Source organism: Larimichthys crocea, chromosome II (assembly GCF_000972845.2).
Source record: "Larimichthys crocea isolate SSNF chromosome II, L_crocea_2.0, whole genome shotgun sequence".
Taxonomy (NCBI): domain Eukaryota; kingdom Metazoa; phylum Chordata; class Actinopteri; family Sciaenidae; genus Larimichthys; species Larimichthys crocea.
The window spans coordinates 3,781,514-3,798,279 of NC_040012.1; the positions used below are offsets into that span (position 1 = coordinate 3,781,514).

Below are 16,766 nucleotides of genomic sequence, written 5' to 3' on the forward strand. Positions count from 1 at the left end.
CGGTCCATCTGAGGAACTCCACGCGAAACTTTGCCTCATTTTTCTGATCATTACTTCTCCTTCGAGGAATGAGGCCGATATATTTGTCACATCTATGAAGTGATTATGAAGAGGAGGGGGGGGATCACTCCTCTGCCACCTCCGCACAAAGACGCCACGTCGACTTTGAACCTTGCAAATAACCTCGTCACTCACCGGGGCCAAAGAAGCTCACATGAGGTGAGTTTGGGAACTTTTAGGACACATTTGGGAACTTATGAGAATATAGTAACACGTAAGATATAATACGTATGATATCTGCATGTTAAGATTGAGTTTATTCACCAGGATTCAGCGAGAAGCTTGAGGCCTTCAGTCATGAAAAACACACAAAACATTTGATTTTATATGTTAATCAAAAAGTGATGAATGCACCAACGTTGTCACGATCATAAGAAGTTTTTTTCAACATCATTGGCTGATAAAAACCCTTTAACGTGGTGAAAAATGTATTTTCAATAAGCTGCAAAGAAATCGGATCGCACAGAAAACAGATGAAGATGATAACAAACGATACATCCCAACACCAAACTGAAAAATGACAGCTACAAACAGTCGTACTGTTAACGACAGAGACGAATCCTGCCAGGTTTAAAGAGATAAAGCATAACTTCAGTCTTTGGTTGGAAGAACGACAAACACATTTACACACTGTGGTACTAATACTACCACCTCTTTGTACTTTCTACATCTTTGTAAAGTATTTTAGACAAAGACAATTCTTCAAAACAAACAGTATTTATAATTATTTACACATTCGTCAGTGATGGAAGAAAGAAACTTCCACTGACGTGTGATAGCGCATCAAAAATGAGAATCTGCTCAATTTGAGGTCATAAAACAATAAAAAACAAACAAATGTTTTGCATTATTCTGAAGGATTATACAAGAATCTCTAATCCTTTAGGCAAAATATAAAGTCACCACGTCATATTTAATGGGATTATCAACCCAAATCTAAAAGATGAATGTAGAAAGTAACTTTAGTCGGATAAGAACTGGAATAGAAATAATATTTGGAGGCTCAAAGCCTCTATAACAAGTCACCAGGACCTCAGGTGTGCTTGTGCTCAGTTTCTTCACTGGTTTGACTCAAAAACAAACTGATCTGTCCTGAAAAAAGACACAAAATTGTGCCTGAATGACGCTTTTACCCAACATCAGTTTCCATCCAGTCCATCATCATCCTCACATGCAGCCAGTTCAGGCCCGCTCTCTCCTCCTAGTGGCGGCTCTTTGATATGACCCCTTCAGCTCAGACACAGACATTACATCACCTCGACCCTCTGTTCAAAAAAAAAAAAAAAAACTATCCAGTCTACACTCGGTGACGGTTACGCAACAGCCATCATTATTCGGCGGGGCCGGCTACAGTCAAAGGCTCCGGCGAAGCCACCCACATCAACGCTTCCCGCCCGCCCTCTTCTTCGCCCTCAACCACTACCAGGCCGCCGCGGCAGCTAAAAACATTTCCAAGGCCATTTGGCTGAAAGCGCTCAGCGTCGGTATTATCTAATCAGTATCGAATTGTTCCAAATGCAACGTAAGGGTGTGAGTCACTCCCCAGGTTTGTTTTGTGTCCTGGCACAGTGTGTAGGCTCGCTTTTATGATTCATATGTTGCCAGTGTGGAAGTTTTGCTGCAGGCTCCGTGAACTCCGGCTCCGGCCCCCGAGAGGAAACCGTCAGAGGAAGGGAAGTTTTGTTGTCTTCTCAGTGGCTGAGGTCGTGCAGGTCGCGGACTACTTTGTTCAGAGACATTTTTTGTTGTTGTTGTAATATGCTAATCTGCTGCTATTCTGTGAGGTGTAAAGGCTGAGGTGCCTGCAGTGTTGTTGCCTGGTAAATAGGTGAAGAGTGCCGCGTACAGTGGAGACGGAGGGATGCATTACTGCTGTGACTTTATACAGTGGTCCCAGTTTAGTTACAGTCAACACGACTTCTTAAAACTTAACCAAGAATTCACATTTTCACATCGCAGTTGTGGACAGTTGATTTCACGTGTCCAGTTTTGGAGATATTTACCCAGATGGATGTGAATGGGAAACACTGTCCGGACGGTTTTACCGGAACTATTTTCCTCCAGAGATGCTGTTTTCTTTCAGTTTGACACGTTAAATCGAAACTTTTGGGTGAAACGACCCAAAGAAATATCAATAAAGATACATAGAAACATAACTGTCCTGTTTGCCTGCCGCAGAGGCTTGATTCAGTCAGTTAGCTGAGAGGAATACTCTACAATATTTTTTTTAATTGGTCCTTGGTGCTTTTTACAAACAGAGTTTGTATGAAGCGATGGAGAACGAAACTCTGCACGATGGTTCGACGACTGAAAGAACCTCTGAAAAACAGTTAGATAAAAACAGAGCGTAGCATCGAACAGGTTCCTGTTTCAGTGTCGAGTGCACAATGACGCCTCTGAACTGCTGAAGACATTCAGACCAACCTCGTGTTTTTATTCTGAATAAAAACACAAGGTTGGTCTGATCACAGAATTCAGCTGAATGTAGCGTGGACTGAAAAACACCAGTTTAATCTGAGCGCAGAGTGGACGGTAGAACCAGAACCCGACTGCCAGAGTCAAACGAATAGTTACAGTATAACTTTAAAGTAAAAGAAACATTAGTTTTTATCTTGTGTTAAACAGCCAGTATAAAAAGAAAAGAAGAAAAACATGAATATAACATTTACATTTCACTTTCTCACTCAAAACTTTGAATTGCTTTCAGTACGTTTAGTGCACAACAGAGTGCTGACCCGCTGGGACCAGTTCGAGTTAAGTCAGTGTTTGTGTGATTGACTCGTCGTCCGTCCCTGCAGCTCTTAATAAAAACCCTCGAGGTGATCTGAAGCTTTCCGAGCGGAGCTGCAAACGTCAGGCTGTCCTTCAGATTCATAAAAGCACATCGGGTGATCAATGAGCGTCGTAATAAAGTGCATTCTCTCCATTGAGGCGTCGCAAACTCTGCTCATGCCAGACGATGCATGCATGCAGCAAAGACGTGAAGAATAAAGTTTGCTACAGTAAAAAATGAACAGAAAATACTTCACACGTTTCTCAACCTCAAATCTAACACTTCACAACTGTGGGTTTATGCGTCGATGCACTTTAACACTGTGATTGTTGTGATACTAATGTTTCACACGTTTTTTCTTCTTATTGGAGCTTTGAAACATTCAGAGCATCAGAGCTACAGCCCCGTGCTGAACTCGCACAAAACGTTTCACACTGTACCTTTAACGTTTAACATAAATTCCTGCAGCAGCTCCTCGAGTGACAACATGTACTTAACAGTAAAAGAAAGTTGAATTATATTAACTAGAGACACATGTCAACTAAATGTCTAACCTGCACAGCAAAAAGCTTTTTTAAAAGAATGAATTCAGTCTATTACTCATAAAATCAGATTTTATAAAAACTCTGCAGGTATGGAGATATGTCAACTCTTTTCTATGTTATTATATTATATCTTTATACTGCTGCACTTTCCTGTCTTATTCTGTCTGTTCGTGCATAACTTTATAAATTCTGGTCAAAGTTGCCAGCTTGAATTTCGAGGTAATATAAATAAAAATATTTGTAATATTTAAAAAAAAAACATGGCACCTTGGGTTTAAACTACTGCTGCAGCTTCAGCTGCAACAAGTTCACACAGAGTATAGAGCTGCTGCAGGATACAGACAGAACAGCGTCGTGTTTCCAACCGTAAATCTCCATAATGGGGAATATAATGGGACAGCTAGACTTGTTGGTGGTGTTGAGGAGCGGGGTGGTGGAGGCCAGAGGCAGGCTGGGTAAATCGGCGGGCTCAGTGTCAGTGGAGGGCCTTTGTTTCTGGTGGAGGTGACGGCCGTTGCCACAGCGGTGAGGAGCCGGGCGGCCCTGGAAAAATAAGCGTGGCGCCTCTGACAAATTGTCAAGGCGGCTCCCCCTGCTGGGCTTTCACTGCGCTCGCAACAAAAGAGACCCCCGGCTTTCTCCCCCTCTCTCTCCCTCTCTGTATCTATCTCTCTCTCTCTCTCTCTGTCGCTCCCTCTCTTTCTCTGCCTCCAATCCATCACTCTCCCCAGTGTATAGCTCCCTCCTTTCATTCCCAGAATAGGAGAACAAAGACAAAAGGTGCATTAGAACAGGAGAACAGTACGGGCCACCCAGGGACTCAATACAGCAGCCGAGCGGCACGGCGAGGTGCCGCGGGAACAACGAGGCCGGGTGTGGGGGCGGAGAGAGAGTGTGTGTGTGTGTGAAGGTATGTGTGTGTGTGTGTGTGTGTGAATCACACGACCCTAAGCCACCCAATCCCCACCTGTCCACACACACACACACACACACAAATGAACGTACACATGAATTCTTCCTCTTGTGTCTTAATTCGATTCAACTCAAGTTCAATTCAATTTGGAAGCTGCTTTATCGACACTGTGGAATGAATTTACAGCATGAAAACCTCACACACACACACACACACACATATACAGTGTGTATACAAGTATAAATTGAGCACACTACCAGCGCTTAAACCAGTTTAACGGTGTAAAAAGTTTCATCTCGATGCTGCACTCAGTCACGTCACCTCCGCGAGGACAAACACATTATCTAATCAACACTGGCCGACGCCGAGTGCCTGTCACTGAAAAATCATCACTCGATAATAACAATAAAAATACGCTGCTCTGACAAGATAACAGAATAATCCCAAATGTCTCTGCACAGATCAAACTAATCACGGTTTCTGAATCGTCCCGTGATCAGTCGCCGAATCCAAATTCCACAACAGAACTCACTGCACTCACTACGATGTGTTCATGTTCACAGTCGGCCAGCTTGTCTGTTAATATGGAATTTAATACTCAGGTCATGCAAGATGCTGCTCAGGGTGGCCTCAGCGTGTCATCGAGCCACCCCTTTAAGGACCGCCCACAAAATCCTGAGACTGAAAACTGGTTTTCACGTGTTATCGTCCAACATATTTAATGTGTTAATTGCCTTTATAAACTCTTGTAATACTTCTTTGCTGTGTGTTCTTTCTAACACACACACACACACGGCTATAGTCATCATCTAGAGAGAAAAGGTGTGTGTGTGTGCTTTGATGAACGAGTGCACGGTGGAGGAAAGTAATTGGAAAGTGGCAAAGCATTTAAAAAAAAAAAAAAGGACAAAAACAAAAAGGTCGCGGCTCGTTCTCGTTTAACAGCTGCAGGGGGAAGAAGACAGAGCAACGAGTCGTGATGTTCTATTTCATGGGTCTGATTGGCTTCCTGGCAATTTAGGAATTGCTGTGAAGACTAACCTTGTAGGTCGGGTCGTGTGTGTGTGTGTGTGTGTGTGTGTGTGTGTGTGTGTGAGGTTAAATCCAGTTTATTACAACTTGGCTCATTAAGTGCTGACCACTACAACTATCAGGAATAACAAGTTAAAACTCAGTCGGGGGGAAGAAACACAAAAAGATTATCACGAATTCAAAGTTAGAAAAAAAGAGGCAAATGATTTATACCTGGAAGTTTTCCTGTGAATGTTTCCTGTGAATGTTCCAGACACTTTTAGTTTTCCCTCCAGGTGAGAGGTGAAATCATCAACTATTATATTATACAACAAATAAACACACAGCTGCCACCAACACTCCTACATTTAAACCTTTCTTGTAGCGTTTGTGTATGCTAAATTAGGCATAGTCCGTCCGTCCAATCCACAGGAGGCATTTTGACGAACTAAATTACCAAAGTTGATGAGTTGAGGATGTTAATTATTGAATTAACTCGTTAATAAGGATGTTTAATGCTGCTGCTGTCCTGTTTTTTCAAAATAAAAGTTAGGTGGTGCGGTTTCTCTTTCCCTTTTTGGTTTCTTTGGTTCGAGCAGCATTTCCTCGCACGTCTCCCCTTGTAATCTTTCTTTGTTGGAATATTAATCTGAACTTCTGACAATAAATAATTTAAAAATACATCTACTTTCATGTTGCTTTCTCTTCCCTAAGTGAGCTGGGTAGTAACACAAATTCACATAATGCTAATTCTGCTCAGTTACAAGCAGAGTGTTGACGGTCAAAGAGCTGGACTCAAACCGTACGCTGTCTGTACACTGACTATAATCCCAACAGTCAGTTCACCTGCAAACCAACGCAGCATCTCATTTTGCTTTTGCAGCTCACTACACTGAAAATGTTCACAACCCCACTGCAAAGTCACCAACAACAACAACTCAGAAGAGGAGCGAGAGAGATTGAAAGTAAAGAGAGAGAGAGGACAGAAATAGATTGAGACGAACTAAGAAAGGAGCGGGTTGAAGAAGAAATGATCTATCGGAATAAATCACGACAGAGAGAGTGAGAGACGGAGAAAGTCACGGAGAAGTCGAGATCGAGGGTTCAGGCGGAGTTCAGTCTCGTTAATAAATGATTGCAGTTAGCGGCAGCTCGACGCCGACATGTCAATATCGCGGACGAGCGGCCCTCGTTGCTTTCGTTGCCCCCTCAGAGCAGGAAGAAATGTTGACGGAATGAAAATAAGACGACGTCCTTGGATTTCTGCTCTTTCTCTTTCCTCTCCTCACTTCTGATTTCATTGCTCTCTGTTTTGATCCCACTGGTTTGCCCTCTCAGATCTGACATGCCTCTTCCACGAGGGGATATCTGAAGTTTCAGCGTGCGATGCCCTTCGAGAAAACGGACGCCCACATGAGCCTACAGGTGCACGGCGGTTGATGTCGGGAAACGTACAGCGCACTATAAACGCGTTGAGTCATCTACAGACCTTTGGCCCTTCAGTATTTCTAGTCTGGAGTCCTTTGTGATTTTCAAGTGTTATAGTGATGAACTTGAAGTTTTTTCCAGATGTAATTCTTAATTCACTTCAACTGCTTGGCCGTCTGTCAGCTGGCACAGCTACAAGTCCAGAGGCGCTGTTACATTACAGGACATAGACTTTCAGAAGGACATTATGAACATTATCATACTTGTATTTTTAGCTTCCTGGACAAACTGCTGGAGCTGTATGTCTAAGTGCTGGTTTTATAGATTGTGTTGACCCCAAACCTGGACGCCCACTCACATTGTGAGGACTGAACACCATTACAGGGACCAAAAAGGTGACGTGCACAACTCTAAACTGTTTAAACATAAAGTTTAACACGACATTATGCAACAATACCACCTTAAAATAACATATCCCCTTTCATTTCTATGCTACACTGACTTAAGGGCGAATGTTTCTTCTTTCTTTGAGCTGTTGGATCATCAGATCATGGATGAATATTTGGTGCTTATATTCTACAACATCCTGTGTCAACATCATGATCATGGGCATATTAGACTGATGAACTACATCTATGTTTCAAAGCTGGTGTCTGTCGGCCTGCAGGAGAGATTGTCTGTCTGCCGTTTATTTGAATGGGCCACAGCAAAAATTGGAAAATGCTCAAGCCAGAAGTATAAAAACATCTGGATTTATGCTCGTGAAAATAACGTGTCACTTCCAGCGAGCGAGCTCTGTTTGAACAGAATTTATTTATTGGCATTTTTAACCAGAACAGGTGAGAACCAACCAACCAACCAACCAACCAACCATCTCCGTAGCAATAGATTATTCATAACATTAAAAAAAAAGAAAAACAGTAATACATACGAGAGCTCGGCGAAGTCGGTCATCTGGATTTTAGCCCTGCGTGCCAGGATCTCCATCAGCTGGAGGCCTTCGTCTGTCTGGAGCCCACTGATGAGGTCGAAGAGGAGGCAGGTGGAAGGAGAAGAGAGGGGATGAAGAAGGAAGGATGTAGAGACAGTGAGAAAAAATGTTAAATCAAATTAAACTCTACAGTCAAGGCTCGCTGTAAAGTCAAAAACTATTGAATTAAACTCTTGGGAAACTGGCAAACTTATGTTTTATTTTACGTGTAACAATATTAATCTCTGGTAGGTGAAGTGGAAAGAGGATTTCTCAGATCATGCTCTAAGCACATACTTTATTTTTGGCCAATAAAAGTTTCCCAAAAAGTCTTTGTGGTCTTTACACACTAAACATTTAGAAAAACTGGTTCATGGTTCATGCTACAGAGAGTTCTCCGGAGAACCTTTTCGTCCTCAAGAACCTTTTGTGCTGTTTAAGAGTCAAACTGTTGGTGCTTTTGAAGAACTTTTAAGAACTAATAGGTCAACATGGCTCCAACAAGGTTCCTCTTTGGAATCACCATGAAGAACCACTTCTGGGTTCTAACTTGAACCTTCATTTTTAGTTTGGAGAACCTTTCTGTCCTATTTTTTGGTGTTTAAACTGAATGCCCCCCCCAAAAAAGTTCTTCAAGTCACGACTGCAGGACTTTTTGGTGCTTTGGAGAAAATTTCCATTTCATGTTTAATAACTGCTTTTTATTTATTTATTCTTTACTGGGGTTACCATGAAGAACCACTTGAAGTTCTAACTTGAACCTTTAATTTTAAGGCTGACTAATTTTAAGATTTTCAGTTTTTATTTGAATATCCATAATATGTAAATAATTTCCTCTGCTCGTTAAATGTCATGAAACTTTGAAGTGCTTGCTGAGACGATTAAGCAAAACTGTGAGGATCCGTTTAGATCTGTCTCTTGGCAGCTTCAGGTAAACACTGATGAGGGCAAACGGAGATTTTTTGAAATTCAAATGTGTCGGAGTAAAGCTTTTAGAATTTGTCACTCCCTAATTTCACAAAATCACAACCTGTACTTTGCGTTGAAAACATCCGCCCCTGCCTTCGTTAATATTTCCATGACAGGTGGAATCATTTTGAGGAATGCAACAAAGAAAAATAACATATTGAGAGCAGATGGAACAAAAGATTAATCTGAGCACAGACTCTGGATATCAAACATGAGACAGAAGACAAAAAGCCCAGACTGGGTGAAGAGGTGTGAAGTGGCGAGGTGAGGCGGGGTCACGCACATAAAGCTCGTTATCGTCACTTCCCACTCCCTCATTTTAAGCTTTAAGCGCGTGCTGACAGGAAGAGACAAGGTCGGAGAACTCTGAACAGCCGTTTAACAAATGAAATGACTTTGGCAATATTCCACGATGAGAGCGACCTCTGCTGTGTTCGTGTACGCGGGCTTATTCGAGCTAAATGACGAGAAACTAATGTCACCGTGAACCCTGAAAGTATAAAACAAAAACACACAGTTAAAGGTTGAAGTGTGACGAATAGATCGAATTGAATTATTAGTTGTAAAACTATGACAGGAGGTGTTTGCATGACAGCCAGACTAAAATCTACCTCTGCCTGCAGGACAGAATCTAGACATTTCACCAAACCGTGAAGAAAAACGGCAGGAATAACAAATTATGTAGTCAATTAAAACAGCTTCGATGCATGCAAAAGATGGGGAGTGTGTGTGTGTGTGTGTGTGTGTGTGTGTGTGTGTGTGTGTGTCTGCTGGGAGACCACGTTTAAAGCTCAATATCCGAACTCTAAGCTAATTGCTTCCTATCTGCTGTGGACTCATCTGACCTCCCTCTGCTGAATTCAAATGCAGAAAAGACGACGCCTCCAGACAGCTGCAGCATGCATGTTCCCTCCCTCAACACCAGGAATCATCTTCGGAAAACTGATGAGGAAAAACTGTGTGAACTCACTTTTTTTTAAAATATATCTTATTATGGAAATTAGCAGTTGTCTGCTTCCTTGTTTCTCCGTCTTTGGTGGTTTGGATTTTCAGACGTTTCTGAATTCTGTATTTAAAGTCTGTGTAAAGTCAGAATAAAACGACATGACTAACTCTGAAACACTCTGAGCTGAGATGAATTCATCTCTGTCTCTCTGCTCAGGGTGGCCTCAGCGTGTCATCGAGCCGCCCTTTAAGGACCGCCCACAAAAATCCTGAGACTGAAAACTGGTGAAAAACTGTTCGAACCTCTGACTCCACATTTCAGTGATATATGGTTCAAAGTCTTTTCACGTGTTTTCAGTAACTACATATTTCATGTAATTTGAAAGAAAGTTCAGAATCGCCTTCACATGGATAAAAGCTGGTGTGGATTGGAGGTTTGAAGCACCTCATTTTCGAACGTTTGCCCACTTTAATTTCCTTTTTTTTAGTTTGTTCATTAGTGGTTGTTTTGGCAGCAGCTCCTCGTCCTGATGTCCATCTTGTTTCCGTTTGCCGATGGAGCTAATATGATCGCTTCCTCCATTTATAGACGACCCGGCTCTCCCATTCCCTCAAAGGTCAGCAGCCAGTTAACGGCGCCAACCAAAGTTCAGCTGTGCCGATTTCATCGAAACGAGTTTGTAGATTTTTGAGGATGCACCGTGACATCACTCACTCTTGTGAAACAACACATCCTCACAGGATGTGGTGGTAAACACTCGCAGGTTTTCAGGACGGTGTCGTCCTCGGCTGCAGGATCCGGACCGACACCACCTGTCGCTCGCTCTCTTTCTCTCTTTTCACGTGTTTTGTTTTAACATATGTTATGTATCTTGAAGGAAATTTCAGAATTGCGTTCACACAGACTTTAATCTTAATGATATATACACATACATATGTAAAAACAGCTCTATTAATTAAAAAATGGAACGTTTTGAGAGGTGTGTTTTGAAGTTAAAATGTGTTTGCGCATTAAAACGTCTAAGTTAAATATTTTGTTGAGTTGAAATGTTTCCACAGAAATCCATAATTTAATTAAAAGTAATGGTGCGTTTCATTTGGTCGCCTGTCAGCGGCGTCTTGTCTCTAGTTGTTATCGCTTCCAGAGAGCGAGGAAAGGAAGTCGGCGAACGTGAATAAAACATCAGAACGTTACATTCATGAGCATGATGATTTCTGCCTGGAGTGGCTGAACAATGAAGACGCGGCCGCTCCCGTGATCCCACGCTGCTTCACGTCATCCAACTACGACTTTTGTTACGATGTGAAAGAATCAGCTACAGGGTAAAAAAATAAAAACACACCTTCAGATACTGACGGTGTGCAGAGGAAAAAGAAAAGCGACGCCAAACAAACCGTTGGCTGAGAATCCTTGAAGAAGACGAGGAGGACAGTCAAAAACACCCTCCTCTGTCAAACGTCAGCCATAAATAGTATAAAAAATGTATTTCACGTCTGATGTGATGAACATCTTGATAGAATATTAAATACGTTTTAAATAATAATAACAGCTGACTGAAAACTCGATTGTCTGCGTGGAAAAAGTTGCAGACAGCAGCTGATGTCTCTCCTTCCTCAGCCTTGAGAGCTGACAGCAGCTCCGGCAGCCCACGGTGTGAGTCATGAGTCTTCCTCATTGCAGAGCGGCTGCTTCAGATGTGACACCGGCGATCACTCCACCTGCCTGCAGAGCCTCGGTGCTAACAGCAGCTTTTACATCAGCTCTGCAGCATGCAGGGATACGACAGCTGGAACAGCAGCGGCGCATACAGAGCACCTTTGATTGATTTTATGTTATCTCTGCTATCGCTGTGCTCTTACACATTTTAGTGTAAAGATGACTGCGAACACAACAAAAGGCTGCATGTCCACTGTCTTTAGATACTTAACAAAAAGACGCTGACACAACTTTGGATCCAAAGATTCCAAACTTCAGTCGTCCTAAACCAAAAACTAAAGAGTCATTTAGAGTCTATGGATGAAAACATCTGAGCTGTGATCTCCTGGCTGTTCGGCAGAAGAAAGACTAGAACAGTTTGTCGGGTTTCTGAGCCTTGATCAAGGACACTGGCACCTCTCCAGCTACCAGTCCACCTCTCATACTTTGGTCCACCCTCCGGTTCCCAAGCCAAATCCCTATGGACTGAGCTACTGCAGCCAAAGTACCCAATGAAATGTTTCAACATCTGGATGGGCACAATCAGAATCATGTTTCTTTATAAGCTAAAACATCTGCACCGAACTTCTTTCTGAACGTTTGGCCTCACTGTGATTTATAACAAATTTAAAATAAATTAATGTTATTGGAAAAGCGACAGACGTGTAAATGTATTGATCAATCACAACAGTCCAGAATAGTCTGAGGCTGTTACCCTTTATAGAAAAACCAGGTGTGCAGAATCACACGGGAAACATGTGCAACACGTGGATGGAAAACATGGTTTTGGTATAATTTGTGAAGCTTATGTCCATCCCCATGTGATTTCCACAGGTGCTGCACGTGTTGCTGCATGTGATCACACGTGCACATACATGTGGAAAACGTGTTTTTCTGTAAGAGACATTAGGAGTGCGTTTGAGTCCACCTGCATCCACTTTTATGACTAAACGTAAAAAACACTTTTCATTATTTGTCTGACTCCGAGGTCATTGCATATCAACACAATGTGAACATCTTTGTCCTGGTAGAGCTCAGTCACATTACCAGGCAGGTTCAAACAAAGAAGAAAAGATCCTTTCTTATTAGTCTCAAGGGCCTGCTTGTTGTTTTTAAGTAAAACACGTCCAGGACACTAATTTAAGAATTTCAGGTCTTCATAATTTTTGAATATGTCACGATACAGAAATGTCTCCATCTCAAATCAACTATAAAACGAGTCACATCACATATTTTGTACCATTTGTAACATTAGATTGAACAACTTTAAATTCAAGATATGATTGCATCTTATCAATCAATTTCTGTGATTTTTTTCTCAGTTAAGTTACAGTAAGTCATGATAAATATGTGAAATCAAACATTTTGCCTCAGGGCTCAGGAGGTCCGCTACTCAGATGATCGGCGGTTCGATCCCCGGCTCCTCCGGTCTGCATGTCGAAGAGTCCTTGAGCAAGATACTGAACCCCAAACTGCCCCTGAAGTCGGTGTATGAATCGTTAGCTCCTAAAACCGATGAGCATGGCGTCGGCGTATGAATCTGTGTGAATGAGAAGACTAGAAAGACGCAATATGTTGACACTAATGTAAATTAAAGGTGCACCACATCTACTGTGTTCATGTCACGTATGTGTGCATGCACGAACCTCAGATAATATTCTGAGGCTTGTTTATGAACTGGCAGACGATACAAAATGTTCCAGGGGAAGGTAACAAATTTGACATAATTATAGGTTATTATTGATCTCAGGGTTTGAAAATAAAATATATATTTTTTCCCCGGCTAATTACCGTGCACTGCCTCTTTATTAATCAAGCTAATTAGGGAGTAAAATCCATTTAGTTTGGCAGTTTTGTATTTTACATTTTCAGATCGTGAACACACGTTTACTGAGCAGCACTTCACTATCAGGAGATTTTAAAAAGGTTATGAGGAGAGACGTGTTTTCAAGACGTACATCACAGCAGTGATATTAGGCGTGTATCTGTGTGTGGGAGGTGAGGCGAGGGGGAAGCATTTATGGGTTGAAGGGTTAAGAGGTGGCCAAAACAAAAGCGTGTGTGTGTGTGTGTGTGTTGGGGAGCAGGTGTTTTCCTCCAGCTGTGATGAATCACCCTGTCTTCCTCCTCCTCCACCCACGTCCGCAGGAGGAGGTGATGCGCTGAAACCACCAGGAGCTTCCTGCTACAGTATCAGCCGAAATGTCAGAACTCCCCATCTGATCTGTCGCGTTACCGTAACTGGAGTCGTGCTCGGATGCAGGTATTTTTATTTTTCTAAACAAACTCAAACTCCTTCACGTGTCACTTGAAGCCGATACGATTCATCAGATGTAAAGCTCAGACGTGTCCATGTTCTGAGGTTCAGCTATCTGGAGTCAAGCAGACTTGCTGTAACGGATCACATCAGACAAAAAGTTAAAACCATAAAAAGTTACATCTCGTGTAAAAACATGAAAACATGCTGTGGTGGTGTTGGCATCATGAGGTTGTTATCGCAAAGCAAAAGCATGAAACGTTCGCTTTTGTCTCTTACCAACGACAAACATAAGAATTTCGAGCGAGTCGTCCGCTAATCGGAAGATCGGCTGTTCGATCCCCGGCCCCTGCGGTCTCCGATGGGCCTTCTTAGGCCGTTTCCGTCGGTGCGTGACAGGGATTAGTTAATTTCGGATGATTAGTTGGAGCAGCTTGTAGGACATCCACTGCTGCCAGAGTGTGACATGTAGTTTAGTTTGTTTGAGGTTCACCTTTTTAATCTCCATAAAAAAAGAACACGAGCTACATCATCATCATCCTACTGCATCGTCAGGAGATGATTATTTGATACAGAGACACTGAAAACTTTCACAGGGAGACTTGGAAATGGTCAGTTTGGAAGAACCTTGTTGACCTTCCTGTCAAATCACAGCATGACATTGATAGAGAGCAGAATAAAGAGTGTGCACTCTGCGGTACAAATCAGAGACGCTCTGTGGAAAACTCATCTGACCCGGGCTCTTGCTGAAAGAGTGCCTTTTGGTTTTTTTGCAGTGTGACATTTTCACCAGGTCAGCCAGGTGAACAAGCTCTCCGTCAGCTTCCCTGCAGTCAGACGTGGCTGTAAACAAAGTGTCTTTAACATCATGGAGGGTTCTTGGTTTCGTCGTTGCTCAAACAACAAGAACAGACCGGTCAGAAATGTGCCTGTCCAGATCGTTCTTGTACAGAAGAAGCTTTGTGTCGTTCCTTTTGTGATGTTGATAAAGAGCCTCTTGCTTTCTGGCGCATTGCGAAGTCTTAAAGTGGCTTTTTTTTTTTTGTCCATGTTGTGGTTCATGCTGCACTTTGCTCTCTTTCTCTCTCGAGGAGAGATTTGCAAACTGTCAAGGACAAGTTCTGGCTTCCTTTGAGGCTCCAGTAATCTCGCAAAAATGTCAAGAGACACTATAAAGCATTACTGTACAGGGTTGGAGAGGAATCTGCCGCGAGTTCACCGACATCCGCGGTGAGAAAGAAATGACCGAGGGCGTCCTAAACTTTCCATCTGTTCACCTCTGATCAGACTCTTTCATGAAGTTACAGGAGTTGTGCCTCCATGTACAGATTGTTGTAACACTACCTGTCAGAGAAGCTTCTGCTGACTGACTGTGTTTGCTCCGCAGTGGGAACAAAGCTTCAGCACACTCCATGAGACATGAAGCTTGAGAAACCAATGATAGAGTCAGTGTTTTGTGGCGTATCCTGTCCACTCAAAGACTCGCAGAATCTTAATAGGTGCTTGAATCTGCAGGCATTTAAAGCAGTGCTTTCATTTCAACCCTGATGCTCCCTGTAAAGTTCTGCAGGGTTTGATGTGAAATCATCATTTTTCAAAAATGCATACATTGCCAAGCAGAGCAAGAAAGGTTCATATCGGGCAGGGGTGTCCAAACTTTTAAAGAGGGACAGATTTGACATGTGAAGATGCCCGGGGGCCAATACTAACATTTAAAAAAAGTTACATACAAATGCACTTATCTAACAATTTTGTTTTCATTGTCACAATTATCTTTTTATTTTTATGGCAGTGTAAACAAATCCGAAGCCAAGCAGATGTAAACAATTATAAAATTCTTTGGAGTCAGATAACAAAAAAATTGTATGGAGCACGTTAAACTTGATACAAATCTGAACCTCATGTTCATTTTAAACATGACTTATTATGAGTAATGCAAAGTCTGTGAACATTTGAGTTTAAAACGTGTCACTCTTGCTCTTCTCTTTAACGAAATCGTTCAGAAAATAATGTTTTGTGTCACATCTACAGATATAACAGCAGTTATGTCCTTAGAGGTTCAAATGCTTCATTATGTCAACCAAAAAAAGCCAAATCTTCCAGCCATACAGTATCTGACAGTCCTAGCAGGCCATAAATAATATATTATAAAAATGAAGCTTCGGGCCACATGAAATCTGATTAATCCGACTTTGGACATCCCCGCCATAGATAAACTATTTTATATCGCTTTTATCTTTTAACCATCATCAACATGTTGTCGTCTTTTCGACATAGACGAGCCAGAAGTGCATCCTGCACCTGCACACCGACTGGTTTGCCATTTCTCTGACTGAGTCTGAATGTCAACATAAAAGCTTCAGGCTGTGTGTTTGACCCCAGCACTGCGTTGATAATAGCAGATTTATAGTTTAGAGTAAAGAGGAATACTTGATCCTGACTGACTGAATGCAGCTTTAGAAAACCAGAGCGGAAAGAAATTCACTCGCTCATTTATTCTATAAATTCAGGTGCAGGACAAAGCCCTCAGTTCAAAGACAAACATACTCATGTTACGTCTGGATAAAAACCGGCAGCAGCTCGACAAACACCACAAAGACGCTCTGTCTCTATAACGTAAAGAAAAGAAAGGAGCGTACCACCGAAGGCCTATCAGTCAGAATTACGCCGCTGCAGCTAAAAGATGAGCAGAGAAGAAGAAGCTTCGAACGCCGAACGCCACGGCAACCGTTTCTAAAAAGGAGTTCAATCTTAAACTGAGCAGCAGAGAAATCAATTCAAAAATGACTCTGCCCTCGGTGTGAAAGAAAAAGACGGCCTGCAGTGTCCTGCTGTTGCATCCTGGGTGACATTAACTTGCTCAGGATGAAGGCAGCTTCACCTGTTCTGTGATGTATGAGAAACTATGTTTTCCTTGATGGCAATGACAAAGAAACAGATTTATATCTGAGGCGGAGGAAAACACATTTCCTGCCTCCATCACGGTGAGAAGAAAATATTTGTCATTACTGCTGATTGTTGCGAACAAAGACAAAAGGAAACGCGTTCTATGAAGACGGAAACACTGGGCGGCGATGGTGGGAAAATCTAAACCTTTAAGTCTTTAATACTATTTACATTTCAATGAGTTCACTTTGTCCATCACACTGAATTAAAACCAGACGTCTGTTCATCACGGTCACGACATCTCTGATCTGAG

The 16,766-nt window shown here is 42.2% G+C and overlaps 1 protein-coding gene across 1 annotated transcript in view; it reads right to left on the reverse strand.

The window, feature by feature from the left end:
• The window catches only part of LOC104930077 (receptor-type tyrosine-protein phosphatase N2), a 194,601-nt gene that overhangs the window by 129,940 nt on the left and 47,895 nt on the right, over positions 1 to 16,766 (reverse strand). Inside the window, exon 10 of the mRNA XM_027288987.1 lies at positions 7,662 to 7,748. Coding sequence (XP_027144788.1) covers positions 7,662 to 7,748 — 87 coding nt within the window. The remainder of the gene's footprint in view (positions 1 to 7,661; positions 7,749 to 16,766) is intronic.